Source organism: Strongylocentrotus purpuratus, unplaced genomic scaffold (genome assembly GCF_000002235.5).
Source record: "Strongylocentrotus purpuratus isolate Spur 01 unplaced genomic scaffold, Spur_5.0 spur5_scaffold_3, whole genome shotgun sequence".
NCBI lineage: Eukaryota > Metazoa > Echinodermata > Echinoidea > Camarodonta > Strongylocentrotidae > Strongylocentrotus > Strongylocentrotus purpuratus.
In genome coordinates this window covers 25256341-25273890 of record NW_022145609.1, presented here as the reverse complement: position 1 = coordinate 25273890, position 17550 = coordinate 25256341, and the positions used below count along the sequence as shown (strand labels likewise).

Genomic DNA, 17550 nt, shown 5'->3' with positions numbered 1-17550 from the left:
CTGTGTGCCCATGCCTTGAGCCATAATGCATGGCCGTCTAGAGGATTTGTTTATGTTGGGGATCGGGGTAAAATGCAATAAATTATTGAAAATTTATTGCATTTTCTTCTCGGGGGAAATACAATTTAGACGTAGTTTATTTCTAATTCCATAACGGTGGTTTACACATAATGCTGAAATGACATAATTTTCCGAGATTTTCTGAATACTTATCTGACCGTAATTTATTGCCTTAAACCCCCGAATTTTCGGGGGCGGACGAGGTATCGAAAAATGTTCATCTGACCGCAGGCGGTGGGGCGCCCCCCCCCCCCCCAAAAAAAAAAACGCCGGCCAAAATAGAGAGTAGAGAAAAGGGAGAGGACGTAGGAAGAAAAAGGAGCAGACAAAAAACATTTTTTTAAATACAGACAAGGATTAAGACTCGAAAACGGTACAACGAATCGTCTTCTTTCTCTAATTATTTAATAAAACGTCAAAGCTTCTGCGCTTCGCGCAGGAGGTGTGTGTGTGTGTGTGGGGGGGGGGGGGGTTACTGAATTGCGACAAGGATTAATAGTCGAGAACGGTACAGCGAATCGTCTTCTTTCTTTAAAAACTTTAATGAAACGTCAAATCTTTCGCGCTTCGCGCGGGGGGGGGGGGGATGAATTCAGACTATGATTAAGAGTCGAGAATGGTATAACGAATCGTCTCCTTTCTCTATTAATTTAATGAAACGTCAAAGCTTTCGCGCGGGACGGGGGATGGGGACTGAATTCAGACAAGGATTAAGAGTCGAGAATGGTAGTACGATTCGTCTTCTTTCTCTAATGTTTTAATGAAACGTAAGGGGGGGGGGGGATAAACTGAATTCAGAAGAGGATTATTTTCGAGAACGGTACAACGAATCGTCTTCTTTCTCTAATGATTTAATGAAACGTAAAAGCTTCCGCACTTCGGAAAACTGAATTCAGACGAGGATTATTTTATAGAACGGTACAACGAATCGTCTTGTTTCTCTAATAATTAAATGAAATATCAAAGCTTCCACGCTTCGCCCAGGCGGTGGGGGCACTGAATTTAGACAAGGATTAAGAGTCGAGAACGGTACAACGAATCGTCTTCTTTCTCTAATGATTTAATGAAACGTCAGAGCTTCAGCACTTCGCGCGGGAGGGGAAAACTGTATTCAGACGAAGATTATTTTCGAGAACGGTACAACGAATCGTCTTCTTTCTCTAATAATTTAATGAAACGTCAAAGCTTCCGCGCTTCGCGGAGGAGGGAGGGGGACATCGCCCATCCCTGTAGCACCCCCTCCCCCAATTACGTCAATGCTGGTCACCTTTACGTACCAATACTTGGCTCGCATAATTTCAAATTTAGGCCCCCCCCCCCCCCCCCCCCCCCCAAGAAATCCTGGATCCGCGCCTATTGGTAACATTGCCTCAGATTCTGAAAAAAAATCCTGGATTTAGCTCATGCTGCAAATATAAATATAAACCTTTAGGTCAGTCAGTCAGGAATCCCATGACTTTTACAAGCCGATAGCCTGTCTGATTATCAAGATATTTATGATTGGAAATCGACACTTTGTTTTGCGTTCCCTAACGGTTTTTATAACACCACAGTCTATTGGGGAAAATTAGTATGGCAAAAGCGGGCACTCAAAGATTTTTTTACTTTTTTGAGGCACTTCTAATCATTTTAAATAGCTTTGATTTTTTAATTCAAATCATTTTTTTAGCTTCAATATTACACCATATCACAGACACTGATAACACGTAGGGCCATGCATCTCAGATTTAACATTGTTAAACAATGCCTTTAATTAAGTCATGATAGTTTGTTGTTGGTTATGGCAGGGTGACTTGGCATTATAGTTTTTGAAAATGTGCATATAAATCAATTTCCATTAAAGGGAAAGTCCACCCCCAAAATAAGTTTGTTTCGATAGAGGCAGAATAATAAAAAAATCAGGTGAGTGAAAGTTTGAGCAAATTCTGAATGAAAATAAGAAAGTTATGAATTATTGAAGTTGTGATCAATCAAATACAAATTGGCAACTCTGTGACTTATTATACGAGCTCTCCTTCATTTGCTTTGTGCATAATATTCCATAAAATCATGTTTTCTTCGTTATTGATGACGGAATATATATTTGTTCCTTGCAGGGGGAGTATAGAAACATATTTGCAATTATTATATTTAGGGTGCATGTATGGTTGAAATTTTTCTTGAGGGAAAATGAAAATTTTAGATTTTTTTAGTACTGAGCAAATGGAAGTTGAGCTCGCATGATACGTCATAGAGTTGCCAATTTGTGTTTGATTGATCACAACTTCAATAATTCATAACTTTCTTATTTTCATTCAGAATTTGCTCAAACTTTCACTCACCTGATTTTCTTATTATTCTGCCTCTATCGAAACAAACTTATTTTGGGGGTGGACTTTCCCTTTAATACCGAGAGGCCTGGGGGCGGGGGTGTACGTCATTCGATCTGACGACAAGTCCTCTACGGTCAATACCAATTAATGAGGAACTGCACTACTTATAGCTACGTGCGCCCTCTAGATAGCAAACAATGCCTAAGCGGTACCCGTTGGTCCCCCATGATCCCCTTTTTCTTATGTCAATTAAGAGCTGATTTGATGAGATAACCAACGGTCAGTGAACAGGCATAAAGGTCTAACCCATCCTGGCCAAACTAGTGCAGACAGGCTTCAACTGAATTCTTCGCTCTGGTCCAAAACATGACAAGGGTTTCATTAGGCCTGAAATTAAAGCAATTTTTTATAGAAAACTATTCTCAAAGAAAGCAGGAAACCATAGAAACAGACTGGTGCAAGTTTGAAATAAATTGGACAAAAAATAAGAAGGTTATGATAGTTTAAAAATTGTGATCAATATACGTATGGGAACATCACATTGGCTTGTATCAGTCACACTGCATGTGAAGCAGTGCATTACAATTTCCCCAAATGTTCCAAGTGATTAAAATTCTAATTTCTAAATGTGTGACTAAGGAGGGCCTTTACTCTTTAAAGGAACAATTATAATATCATGAAATGCATTATAAATTGTTATTAGTACCCAAAGAAAAAAGGTACCTGTGGAATCCCCTTATAGGAAAACAATAAGAAATTGATGATAGTTTTGTACTATAGTACATAAATGTACAGTTTTGCAATGAGCTTTCCTTGTTTACGTCAGAATCCACTGACCTATTTGCCAATTAGAGATTCGCGGAGGGACTACTACAGTTTTAAACGTTTTTCTTTAAGATGCCATTGAATGCTAAAATGATGTTTAGCACACCCTAAAATGAACCCTGTTTATTTCGAAGTCTCACCTCCATCTCTTTAATAAAGCACTTGATTGTTACGATGCTCGGAACGGACTCATACGTCACTTCAAATACTTTTTATATTTACGAAATGAATAATAACAGTATGATGATGACAGCAACATATCCCGGTCAGTGGCGGATCCAGGGGGGGGGGCACAGGGGGCACGTGCCCCCCCCCCCCCGGCCAAAAAAAAAGAAAAGGAGAAAAAGGAGGGGGAAAGAAAAAGGAGAGGAAAAAAAGAAAAAAAAGGGAAGAGAGAAAGAAGAAGAAAAGAGGGAGGAAAGAAAAGGGGAGAGGAGAAAAAGGAGGGGAAAGGGAAAGAGAGAGGAGATAAAAGGCGGAAAAAGAAGAAAGGCGGAAAGACGGAGGAGAGAAAAGGGGGAAAAGGAGAATAATGAGAAGGGAAAAGAAAGAAAGGGGTATGATATTATAAGAAGCTGTTTTTTTTTACCGGGTAAGGGGCGGGGGGGGGGCATGCAATTTTAAGTCGAACTTGACTAATACCAACGATTTTTATCTCCTTTATAACTTCTAACTTATAACCTATAACTTAGTCTTGAATTAATTTTCCGATATACCTATTCTGAATGCTCTTTCAGCATGCATATTGTCCCCGCCATTAATCCTGCCATAGTTGCTGGTTTCATTGTCATATTATTCTCTGTCATCCCTGTGGCCGCGAAGTTTCTATCCGTTTCGCAAGCACTTTTTTCCATCGCCTACATGTAATGCTTATTGCTTCCAGTTTGCAAAAGATCCCAGTCGCGCATATGTGGGGGTGGGGGAGGGGTTAGGGGGTTTAACCCCCCCCCCTCCTTGGGCTGCCAAGTGAAAATGTGATGTGAATAGAAAAACGCCATCATGACTTGTGTCCAGACCCACATAGTATCCGTATCGTCATCGGGTCAAACCCCCCTTAAACTGTTACTAGATTTAAAAAGACGTTATCGTGCACTGCTTTTTATGGTCTCCATTGTGTTAGTAGATGCCAGGAAAACATCACTTACGGGGGTTCAAAATAGCAACAACAAAAATCGCCTCGCCGCTACGCGGCTCGGACTTTGAGGGTCGTGGACGATGCTCCGCATCGTCATTGGGTCGAACCCCCATCAAACTGTTACTTGATTTAAAAAGACGTTATCATGAAATGCTGTTTATGGTCTCCATTGTGTTAGTAGATGCCAGGAAAATATCACTTACGGGGGTTCAAAATGGCACACCAAAGAATCGCCTCGCCGCTACGCGGCTCGTGGACAATGCTCTGCATCGTCTTTGGGTCGACCCCCTCCCCTTAAACTGTTACTTGATTTAAAAAGACGTAATTATCATGCACTGCTTTTTATGGTCTCCATTGTGTCAGTAGATGCCAGGAAAACATCACTTACGGGGCTACGCGGCTCGTGGACGATGCTCCGTGTCATCATTGGGTCACCCCCCCCCCTTCGCAGAAAGCCAGATCCCATCATCCGCCCCTGGATCCTTACTCTTTGAGGGGTAGGAAAAAGCAATTTTACGTCATATTACTCCAGGAAGTGCCTGAAAATGCACCTAATGTGGTTCTAAAATTGCAAATGCTTCCTATCCCAGACCCACCCCCGCTTGGTCGCTCCGCTCCCTCGCCGCTGACGCCTCGCTCCACATCGTTTTTCATATATTTCACCCCATGCGATTTTGTGCCCCCCCCCCCCCCCCGGTAAGAGATTCCTGGATCCGCCACTGCCGGTGACACATCCGTCTGCATATTGATAGGGAAGATTAACTTCACTGGTTTTTAACCTTCAACAAAAGGTGGTTGCGCTCTATAAGAGCAAACCACCTTTTGTTGAATGAGACCAAATTTCCCTTATTTGCTAACCAATGAAACAAAAGAATGTCGATTATTATTAACATTATTCGTATCAATTAATTCGTTTGTTTAACCTCGACCCCCTTTTGAAATAAAACACACAGGATTATAGAGTCAAAATATTAATTAAGAGGTTGTTTGTTATTATCACCGTCATCTTAATTAGCTACTCAAACACTTCGACCACATTTGAAAATGTTGTCGATTTTGACATTGCCTATCTAGAGTAAATCTGATTCTCAAAATCGATTCATGAAAAGAGGGCATCTGTGTTTGTATTTATACAAATTGGGGTGACCGAGCCTTCTACTTCTCTGGACCTAAGCAGTTGAATAACCTTCCATAATATATCAGGGGTGCCGAGTCTATATCAACGTCCAAGACTGTCTTGTTCCAAGCCACGACATGATCTCAAGAATAACACTAATGCCAACAAATACTAATGGAACATAATCTTAATTTGAATAACGGCTGACCAAGAACGTTGAATTTGTGAGACATTGTAGAGCATGCACCATGGACGCCTAGCAGAGGCGGATACTTGCGGCATACAAGAAGCGATTATCATCATCAGGAGCAACATTATCATGATCACCATCTTTCATATAAGTGAAAAATGAAACAACAGTAATTTAGGTCCGAGGAGCTAGTAGAGGCAAAAAAACCTTATAGGAATGCTTTCTTAAAAAATTATAATTTATAACATTAAGAAGGAAAAAGGGGGAAATAATATATCAATGACAATCAAAATGGTGTGTTAACATATTCATTTGTTGTGGTGTGTGTTGTAGTACGTAATCATTAATCTATTAAATGGGGTTTGAATCCAGTGTCCTTTTTACAAGACATCTACCACTCTCTGCCCGGGTGATGTTAATGGGTATCCGGTTGGTAGAAACACCTAGTCTACTTCACTCTTAAAATGTTGGGTAAATTTAGTTGGGTAATTGTTGGTTGGTTAAAAAAATTCGTTATTCTGGGCTATTATTACCCATTTAAGCATTTAAGTGTTTTAACCAATATTGGGCAATTATTTTTACTTAATTATTGGGCGGATATTTACCAACAGTATTGGTAAATGAGGGTTGGGAACCAGTTGCCCCGTAGTTGTGTAATTTTGCCACATTTCCTTTGCGAGTTGGGTAAATTTTGTTGGGCAACTGATGGTTGGGTAGAAATTCGCCTAGAAATTTACCAACATTATTTTGCAAATTAGGATTGAGTAATTTTTGCCTGTAGTTGTGTAATTTTGGCACATTCCCACTGCGAGTTGGGTAAATTTCGTTGGGCAACTGATGGTTGGTCGAGAAATCGTTTCCAAAGTTGGGTAATTTTTATCCCAATCTATTTCAGGGCATTATATTTACCCAATTATTATACATTTAGCAACAACATCGTTCCAAGGAGTTGAGAGCAATTTACCAAGTAGTTGGGTAATTGTTAGATGCTGAGGAATATTACTCATCACCACTTACCCAATTTGACTTTGCTCAAATTTTTGTTTGCTCATATATTGGGTAATAAATGACCACCGCCTCTTACCCAATTTCACTTTGCTCAAATTTTTGTTTGCTCATATATTTGGTAATAATTGACCACCGCCTCTTACCCAATTTTACTTTGCTCAAATTTTTGTTTGCTCATAATTATGCTGAGTAATAATTACCCATCACCACTTACCCAATTTTACTTTGCTCAAATTTTTGTTTGCTCATATATTGGGTAATAAATGACCACCGCCTCTTACCCAATTTCACTTTGCTCAAATTTTTGTTTGCTCATATATTGGGTAATAAATGACCACCGCCTCTTACCCAATTTTACTTTGCCCAAATTTTTGTTTGCTCTTATGCTGAGTAATAATTACCCATCACCACTTACCCAATTTTACTTTGCTCAAATTTTTGTTTGCTCATATATTGGGTAATAAATGACCACCGCCTCTTACCCAATTTCACTTTGCTCAAATTTTTGTTTGCTCATATATTGGGTAATAAATGACCACCGCCTCTTACCCAATTTTACTTTGCCCAAATTTTTGTTTGCTCATATGCTGAGTAATAATTACCCATCACCACTTACCCAATTTTACTTTGCTCAAATTGTGTTTGCTGGGTGGCGTGCAGAGGTAGGACAATAGTGTGGCACAATATCTCACTATGGATAGTTACAGATGCTTTCAGTGTCTTGATTTAATTAGGGGGGATATTTCTTGCCTATTCCATCATTTAAAATACACACATACAACAACCAGGGGAAAAAATGTAAGTATAACATGCATGCAAGGGGCATGTAGACTAACATTTCGTACATTATCAGGATATAGAAAACATCTCATTTCAAAGCACGCTGCACGGATAAAGACGTCAAGCACAACTACAAAAGCAGTTCCAGATCACCAAAGTGAAACCTGTTATGAAGGATCTGTTCTACATGTAGGAAAGAATAACAACACTGAAGGGAATTTGGAACAACTGCACCAGGAAAAGGCATTGTTTGTTGGAGAAAGCAGTGAGCAGGAAGATGTCTCTTTTGAAACGCAAACAGAGAGACTACCTGATATTGCAGCAAAGTTTGTAGCAGAACTCAGGGCAAGGACTAATGTGCCTGCTTCACACACCAACAAGGTCATTCAAACCGCACAAGATTTGGTTATTTCTGTGTTACAAACTGTGCAACAGGATGTGATGGATATCTTAAGTGAGCCACAATATGCAGCTAACAGTGAGCTGAGATCTGATATACAAGATGTATTCGAGAATTCAAAGAATCCATTTTCAGAGCTCATGTCAGATACTCAACAGAAAAAATATTTCTCTGAGAAAGGTGATTTCATTCAGCCTTGTGAGGTGTTGTTGGGAACTTGCTTAAAACCAAAAATTGATCAAAAGACAGGTGATCCACTGCAAAGCACACAAAAAGAAACCTTTCAATATATACCACTAGCTGACACTATTAAACAATACTTAGAGCGACCAGGAGTAATGAACGCCATACTGTCTCAAAAAGGATCAAAAGATAATGATGTTTTGTATTCATTCAAAGATGGTCACTATTATAAAAGGCAGGAAGCTACTGCTAGACAAGACTGTGAATTCTTAGTGCCTCTGTTGTTGTACAATGATGAGTTTGAGACAGCCAATCCGCTTGGGTCAAAACGCGGCAAACACAAGGTAAGTGCCTTTTATACAAGTGTGTTATCCCTTCCCAGGAAATACCAGGCTAGGCTGGAAAATATCATGCTCACAGCTATGATCACATCTCCGCTTTTGAGTAAATATGGCATCTCAGAAGTTTTGAAGGTAATCAAGGATGATCTGCAGCAGATGTGGACTGATGGACTCACTATCAAGTGCAAAGAGTTTGAGGGTAGGGTCAAACCCTACTTATTCCAAGTTGTAGGGGACAATCTTGGCATTCATGCCATGCTGGGATGTACAACCTGTTTCCGTGCCAACTATTACTGTAGATTCTGTAGAGGGCATCGCTCGTTGCTTCAGAAACAGCCAAAAGAGGATGCCCAATATCTCCGTGATGAAATAAACTATGATACAGATCTTCAAAAGCCCTTGTCAGAATCTGGCTTGAAGCATGCAACAGTTTTGAATGAATTGCCTTACTACCATTCCACCCAAAACTTATGTCCAGATGTAATGCATGATTTTACAGAGGGAGTCTTGCCCCTGGAAATGCACCTTGTTTTGAGTAAACTTGTTCAGAAGGGTTTCATAACACTGGATGAGGTGAACAGTAGAATATCCTCATTCAATTTTGGCTTTGTGGACCGCAAAAACAGACCAAGCCCAATCAGGCAGGCATCACTGAAGAATCCATATTCTGCCAGTGGACAGACATCAGCACAGATGACGTGCCTTGCATACAACATCCCTCTCATGATAGGAGACAAGATTGATGAGATGTGTGATGAGTGGGAACTCTTACTGTCAATCATTGACATCTTCAAAATCATTATGAGTCCCAGTATCAGTAAGTCTGCCATCTATGTCCTGAAGGCAATGATTGATGATCACCACAGGCTCTTCATGCAGCTCTTCCCTGAAGCTAGTCTAACTCCGAAGCAGCACTTTCTTGTGCATTACCCACGTGCACTGAAACACCTTGGGCCACTGACCCAGTATTCAGCATTGCGTTTTGAAGCAATGCACAGACCTTTCAAGCAGATTGCCAGTGTATCTTGCAACTACCAAAACATTGTCAAAACATTGGCTAACAGATACCAAATGGCACGGTGCTACAGGTCAGTATCAAATCAGTCACTGGATAGCCAAGATATCAATGTGTCACAGCAAGCTGCAGCAATGCTTGGTGATCTACTTGATGATGAGGCACTTTGCAAAAAAATTAACTGTGGAAGGGGAACCGAAGTTACAGTTGCTGGGAAAGTGGACATTCATGGATATGAGTTCCGGGCAGGTGTTGATGTACTTCTATATTGGACTGATGATGATGGACCCACGTTTGGACGTGTTCAGCATATTGTAGTGGTGCAAGAAAAGTTGTATCTGCTCCTTCGGCTGTATCAGACCTTGTACTTCAACAGACATGTTGAAGCATTTGCAGTACAGGTGGGCAGAGAGGAAGCACAAGCTGCTGTTGAATGGTGTGACCTGTTTGATCACAGGCCAGTCAATGCTGTCCAGTCCTATAGTGGAAGAGGGCGCTGCTTGTATATTGTGGTGCACCATTCATTCATCTAGGAACAAGAAGGTACGTGTAGGCAACACGTTGCAAGCAAGTGATATATTTTTACAACTAGACATTACAGGTGCACTTGCAAATTTTGTCTTAGAGAACAGAACCAAAACAAAGCAAAAGAAAGAAACTGTTATTCCAATTACAATTATATCTATGAATCAGTTCTTAGTGTATCATTCTACACATTTTGATTGAAAAAATAGCTAAGAAGCTAACCTTGAGCGATCTGTACTGACTTGCTAAAAATTTTTGATTATTCCAATGAAAATTTTACAGTAAATATCTGGTTTGAATTTTTTAACTCGTTATTAACTTCATTGTTTCTGTATCTGAAAATGTGTCTGTTATATTTGCATTCATTCATATTATGTTGTAATTTCTTAAATGTACCATGACTCATGCCAAGTTTTTCTAGCATATGTACTTCATTGAGGCCCCGGAAATGTGCTATTTTTTACCAATGCATGTTCCTGCCTAAAGTGAAAGTTCCTAACTGGATATTATTATATTATAGATGTACTGAAGAAGCTTCGGCTCATGAGTGACCACTTTTCAATTATGGGTTTGCTTTAAACAGGACAAGGGTACAGAAACAGTGAGAATGATTTTCCCCTTCAAGGAATAAACTTGATACTAAAGTCTAACCTGGGGCTGTTTGTGTCATTAATAATGTAAAGAATAATCAGTCATTTACATGTACATTGAAAGTTCAATTATTTTTCATTTATTTATTGTAGTATCATGCTGCAAATCAACAAAGCATGGAACAAGCATCAACGTCGACAAGGAGCCCATCAGTGTTCTCCTTAGATGACTGCTCAGATCTCTCTTGTGTAACAGGAAGTGAGTGGAGTCCCAGACAAAGCCCTTCCCAGCCCAGTTTGGATACGCCACTTTACGACTCCCCAGAATCCAAGAGTCCTGATCAACATCCTCCCCTGAAACGGGTCAAGAAAGTGCATTTCGTAAGTTTATGTATATAGTGGGCTGATACAATTGAAGAGTGGGCATGTCGAGTCACCATCATTCATCAGTTTTTATGCCTCCCACACATAAGAGTGCCGGAGGCATTATGTCTTGGAGTTATCTGTCTGTCAGTATTTCTGACAAGCAGCAGGGCTCAAAGGTGAAAGGTCAGTTCAAAGGTTATTCAAGTTTTTACTAAAAATACCATTTTATTTCTACATCTGCAGAATGGCTAGTGATATGATTTGGTAGGTACATTTAGGTATGAATGAATAAAGGAATGTTATGGAAAATGTTTGGTTGGGGTTATGGGTTTTAAGCTAGTCTAAGGTCAGTTTCAAGGTTTCATTGAAATTTTTTATCAGAACAAAGTTTGGAAGGAATGCCCAGTGAGTGATTTATGATGGGCTTATTGTAGGAGGTCGGACAGCCAGAGATATACCCACCGACTGCATGCTGTCACATTTCACTTGTTTATTCTGAATTTACTGATCTTTAAAAAAAAAATCCTTTATCTGTTGCAGAACATTGCTTGTATATTGAGAGAGACCACCATGGGAAGAGCAGCATTAAGGAACATCAATGCTACAAATCTCTGCAGCAAAAGGGACCGGCATACTGTTGTGGATATGTTGACTCAGTACCTGATACGGGAGTATGGTACCAAGCCAAGCTCATTTGTGAAGGCATCAATGGCCCATGCCCTTGTGACAAGCTTTCCTTTCTTAAAAGATCCAGAATCTCCACTTGGCTATGTAAGTCCTGTCCATGAATTGCTTTCCTTAATATATGTGACCTCAGGTATGGCTCAGATCACCACTTTTTTCTGGACTGATTTATGGATTGATTCTTACCACAGCGGGCATTTATTACTTGGAGGTGCCTTAATTCTTAGGTTGTCCATCCATACCTCCATCTGTCCCTACCCCACAGACCCCATTTACAAGAAAGTGAAATTTTATGAGAAGTTTCTGTTTGAGCCAGAAGCAATAAGCTACTTTAAGGTCTAAATCAAATAAATTATGTGTTTATGCAATAACTTTTGGAATACTGGATCATATTATTTTGTGTAACTTGCTATGAAGCTTCCTCAATTTTGTTATTCTTGTATTTATTATATTGGAGATGCTCAATCAATTGCATGTTGTATCACATTATCACAAGCATTATAAGAGCATCTCTGGCAATAGTAAATTTGACAGTAGACAGGCCTGAAAAGCTTACAAATAATGAAAAGCTAATATGGCATCAATCACTAAATCGTGCAATATTTTTGTTTATTTTTACCACTTGTTTATAAGTTATATTATCCAGTAATGACACATCTCTTAATATTTAGACTTTTGTCTGCATGCCATTGAGTAATGGATATTCACAGAATTATCCATCATTCACTTTGTTTTTGCAATGACCTGATGACATTGCTGGAATATAACAGTGTGCAGTTAGAAATAGGTACTTAAGAGGACAAACCTTGTTATTGCAAACACTGACATATGTAACAAAATATGTAAATGTACAGTTTACACTGGAATTTTATTGTGCTTTTATTTGATTATTATTAATGTTTAACAAATGTTGTTGAGCATTACTGTTTTTGAAGTTGAATTATGAAGGAATTTTAATTTATTTGAGCAGGAGGCCTGGTACTGCGTGGGGGCCAAGGGACGGCCAGCAACAGGCTACCTGGAGGAGCATCTGAGGTATGTCAGAAAAAAGGAGAAGTCCCTGAGGGTACCAGTAGCTGAAGACGAGGCAGAGTCTCAAAAGCAAGGTATTCTGGCTACTTTTTCATATAGTTAAAGTTATGAGTTATTCAGATCCGGCTGATGAAGTCATGCTGTGCCATAACAAACTGGTGGGGCATGAGCAATGTCAACTAAAACCCCCCTTCCAATACAATCATCAAAAACTTGTTGATACATGCTAATTGTTGATTGTTCTGTTGCATTATATCCAGGAGATACTGATCTTGAGTCTGTGAACGATGATAACATCACGACAATGGAAGAATGGCTGCGTAACAACAAGGAGCCAGAGGACATGGTGAAGGACTACATGAAACAAACAGCAACAAAAAGACATGACTGGATCAAGAGAAGTGACTGTTGTGTGAAGAACATTCTTACCACATATCCCAGACTTCTCGATGCTGGAATGGTATGTGGACCTTGATTTTTCTTCTGCATGTGACAAGAAAGGACATTAAATTAAACTAGAGTCGCATGTTTTGAGAAGTAACTTTTTTGTTTTTTGGTTGCATGGGCAGGTTTACTTTAGCAGTCTCCTTAAAGGGATCGTTTAACAATCTGAGATACACGGTCCTACAGAAATCGTGCATCCCTATTGAACCGATAATTGTTAGTGTGTACCATTCAAATCCTTGCAAAATGGTAAAGAGAAGATGCAAATGAAAGATATCCTACCTTTAATCTGGCTTCTATAACTATCCTAACAATTACAGATTGAAGGAGATTTTGCAGAATTGTTCCCAGAGAAAGCAAACGCACTGTACCAGAAGTGGCCCACATTCTGTAACAAAGTAGTGGACTTCACCGAGAAAACTGGCAACTGGAGAAGTGCAAGAGCCGAATTCGAAAACATTCATGACCCTGGGAAACTCAGTCTTGGTATGTGGTGTCAGAACACACATTTGACAGTATTAGTGAAAATGACTTGAGAGAAAGTCAAAAGAATTTATTTCAATTACACTATATGATGTTTATTTTTGTGGCCAGGACCAAACATTGAGTCTAATATCCCCCCTGTAAGGAATTGAACTGAAATAAATAAAAGTGCTCTGAAACATATAATACATGTACAACATATGATAAAAACATGATTCCATGACAAAGGTTTAGCATACTTTTACTTGCTTGTTTTGTTTGTTTGCTTTTTGGGGTGGGGATGGTGGTTTAAAGCTCATTGGGAAGGCTATGCTGAAGTTTGTGCAATTTTGATTTTCTTTACTCAGAAAGCTGAGCTCCAAATTACTGACTGACATTTACGTTGAGTGATTTTACCCATATTTGTAGAAAATAATTGTTGTATTCGACCGTTATTTTTAATTTGCTGTATATAACTGTACATTTTGTAAGATGTTCCATAATTGACCTGTTTGCTGTTGCACCTTTTCTTCATATGTAATTGGGACTTAATTACTTAACTCTTTCATTGTTTCCCTCTTTTTAGAGGAAAAGAGCAATCTTGGATTCTACATGCTCCCAGTCTTGTTCCGAGGAAGGAAAGATTCCAAGAGAGGAACGTACACCACTGCAGAAACATTGTCGTCCTTCATTGACGTTCAACCAGTAAGTATATGTGCTGGGGAGGTGGTAAAGTAATGACATGTAAGGCATATATTTTGGTTTGTGTTTAAAATCTTGCCATAGTAATCATATTTCATTACAAACAAATTCAATAGTTAATTTGTTAAGAGTTTCAAACCTAGGACAACTGATGAAATTGAGGTTGAAATGCAATACCTATGTTCTTACCAGATAAGGCATTGCCATAACATTTTATTTGTGTAAAACTTGAAAAGCAACCATTTTCAAGTTCCTAGTAATGGGCACGCTGGTCCCCAAGGAGGCCCTGCAGGGGCAACACTAGGCGCTTTAATCTTAATAAGTCAGTTCGTCATTATCTGTGGTACAACTACAAATGGCCTCAGATTTGTCATCACATCGCATTTCACTCATGAATGCAAGCAAGTCCTTTAACCTGCAAATGACATGTGAAAAATGCATGCTTATATTAACAGGCTGTATATGCCTTCCAGCTTAGTTGATGTAATGCTCTGAACGTGACCAGTTTGGGTACAGTTGACCTTTGCCGCAGGGATATGTAAGAATACCCAGTAATGTTTTGATGGGACAGGGATGAACATGCATAAACAAATTTGGGTGTCCTGTAGGTGATTGTGGATTCATAAGCAGAAGCATTCGACAAGCATCAAATATATATATATCAATCCATATAATTACAAATGATTTCTTCTTGATTTCTCTTTGGACTACAGGAGGTTCTCGACATCCAGACTTATGTTGATAACATTGATGAAGCAGTCAGGTCACAGCCATTTGTTGTTGTGCGTGGGAACATTCTCACACCAATACAGGCGTACGTCGTAGTAGAGAGGAGGATACTTCCTGCCGCAACACTGCTTAAAGCAGTCGACTTGTGCTTTAAGGCACTTTATGTGATGGATATCGAATATCAGCCGCAAAGCTGTTCTGTTTGGAAATTTCTCCAGATTGTGGTGTTCCAGTTTACCGATGGGGAGCATCTTACACCAAAGCTGCGGGAGGTCCGAGCCTTCATGAACATGCCATAAGCCATCATGATGTGTTCACGCCAAGGATGATTACTGGTGATATATTTCCTACAGATGAAACTGACACATCATCGTTTAGCACATTTTGGCTACTTGAACCAGTTTATTTTGGGAGAAAAAAAACTGGAAAAAAGTATTATTTTGGACAAAATAACCTTAAAGACAAACTGTTATGAGTTGGATTCAGCACATTATTTTACATAATTTAGACATGTTTGTGTAAGACTGAAGATTTGAGGGTGGGGTGAGGATCGCTGAATAATATAAAAAAAAGAGAGAATTTATACACAGCAGAAGTCTTTGTGTACATTTTAAAAATGATAAAGGCCTAATTGTTTTATCCCAATCATTGCTTAACATCCCCACCTTGAAAGTTTAAGAAAACAAATGAATATATGCCAAGTATAAATACAAAACATATTATTGGCTATAAATCTTTTGCACTGGCGTATACAAATGCTTATCGTGTTTGGTCTTAATCCCAAGAGTACTGTTTCATAACTCGTACATCAAAATGATATATTTCTTCATAAAACATGAGCTATGATATTTATGACGTTTAAAACAGCAAGTGGGGTATATGATTGTAAATTACATATACCATTAATTTTCATGTAATGTGTATCGTCCATTGACCCTACGCTGAACTCTCTGCTGAATGGACTGCATGCATTAATTTACATCGCGCAAAGCAGAAGTAGAGAAGTCAACATTTTCATCTACATTTTGCAAAATTGTATTGATATTATTGATAATATCAATAAAATCAATCAAACTGAGTATAGCAGGTAGGGTCAATTGATTTTTGTTGTCTTTAATCTAATCAAAAAGTTATAGTAGGCAGTGTGTATCCTTGTTATTTGATCAGTACCTGTTCACCATCACAGATAGCCAAACTTTCATGTGGTACTTCTGCACATGTCAAATAATCTAGAGGGATTTGAATTTATTTCCTCTTTTTTTTTCACTTCAAAAAAATGTGTGCATGTGTAACACTCTAAGGCAGAGTATTGGTGTGTCAGGATAAATGAACACTATGCCACACATGGGAGTACATGGGATACATACAGTGTACATCAAAGTTGTCATGCTGCACCAAACAGGGGCTATATTTGCATTTACTTTTTTTAAAAGGTTGTATTTTTTTCACCAAAAATTGTAATGTTGTAGTTGATGTGAACAAGTTTTGTTTTTACGTTTCTGATGAAAACAACAACATGTGTTTACTGTGTATGTTATTTGTGTTTCAGTTAAGCAATTATTACCCTTTAGATGAGAAAAAGAGTTGAGCAAATAGATGTTATGGAAAAAATGTTGAGCAATGATTATCCAACAGACGAATTAAAAAGTTGGGCAAATGGATATTGTGGAGAAATAGTTGAGCAATTATTACCCAATAGATGGTTGTTTTGATAGTTGGGCAAATGGATATTGTGGAGAAATAGTTGAGCAATTATTACCCAATAGATGGGTGTTTTGATAGTTGGGCAAATGGATATTGTGGAGAAATAGTTGAGCAATTATTACCCAATAGATGGGTGTTTTGAGAGTTGGGCAAATGGATATTGTGGAGAAATAGTTGAGCAATTATTACCCAATAGATGGGTGTTTTGAGAGTTGGGCAAATGGATATTGTGGAGAAATAGTTGAGCAATTATTACCCAATAGATGGGTGTTTTGAGAGTTGGGCAAATGGATATTGCGGAGAAATTGTTGAGCAATTATTACCCAATAGATGGGTGTTTTGAGAGTTGGGCAAATGGATATTGCGGAGAAATTGTTGAGCAATTATTACCCAATAGATGGGTGTTTTGAGAGTTGGGCAACTGGATATTGCGAAGAAATTGTTGAGCAATTATTACCCAATAGATGGGTGTTTTGAGAGTTGGGCAAATGGATATTGTGGAGAAATAGTTGAGCAATTATTACCCAATAGATGGGTGTTTTGATAGTTGGGCAAATGGATATTGTGGAGAAATAGTTGAGCAATTATTACCCAATAGATGGGTGTTTTGATAGTTGGGCAAATGGATATTGTGGAGAAATTGTTGAGCAATTATTACTCAATAGATGGGTGTTTTGAGAGTTGGGCAAATGGATGTTGCAGAGAAATTGTTGAGCAATTATTACCCAATAGATGGGTGTTTTGATAGTTGGGCAGACTGGGAGTTGGGTAAAAACTGGTTGGGCATTTAATTAACCAACATTAAACTTACTCAAAAGTTGGGCAAATAGAAGGTTGGGCAATATCTAACTGGGTAAAATTGGTTGGGCAAGAAATTACCCAACTGAAAATATAACCAACTGTTAGGCAATTGTAGAGTTGGGTAAAATATGATGGGTCACCAACT

General features: G+C 38.8%; 2 protein-coding genes across 2 annotated transcripts; both read left to right on the top strand.

Moving 5' to 3' along the window:
* Positions 1 to 7297: 7297 nt before the first annotated feature.
* On the top strand, positions 7298 to 10679 carry LOC115928647. Its single transcript, XM_030996248.1, has 2 exons — positions 7298 to 9909; positions 10635 to 10679. Exon 1 carries the CDS (start codon positions 7341 to 7343, stop codon positions 9897 to 9899), a length of 2559 nt encoding a protein of 852 aa, XP_030852108.1. The 5' UTR covers positions 7298 to 7340; the 3' UTR covers positions 9900 to 9909; positions 10635 to 10679.
* Positions 10659 to 16561, top strand: LOC115928546. Its single transcript, XM_030995847.1, has 7 exons — positions 10659 to 10862; positions 11388 to 11618; positions 12502 to 12637; positions 12824 to 13023; positions 13328 to 13493; positions 14056 to 14174; positions 14885 to 16561. The coding sequence occupies exons 1-7, from the start codon at positions 10659 to 10661 to the stop codon at positions 15197 to 15199; spliced, it is 1371 nt and encodes a 456-aa protein (XP_030851707.1). The 3' UTR covers positions 15200 to 16561.
* Positions 16562 to 17550: the final 989 nt, after the last annotated feature.

Coding starts and splice junctions, on each gene's coding strand:
- LOC115928647 (XM_030996248.1), top strand. CDS start 7,341: ATGGATAGTTACAGATGCTTTCAGTGTCTTGATTTAATTAGGGGGGAT.
- LOC115928546 (XM_030995847.1), top strand. CDS start 10,659: ATGGAACAAGCATCAACGTCGACAAGGAGCCCATCAGTGTTCTCCTTA. Junction 12,638..12,823: donor GGCAGAGTCTCAAAAGCAAG/GTATTCTGGCTA, acceptor CATTATATCCAG/GAGATACTGATCTTGAGTCT. Junction 13,024..13,327: donor GACTTCTCGATGCTGGAATG/GTATGTGGACCT, acceptor TAACAATTACAG/ATTGAAGGAGATTTTGCAGA.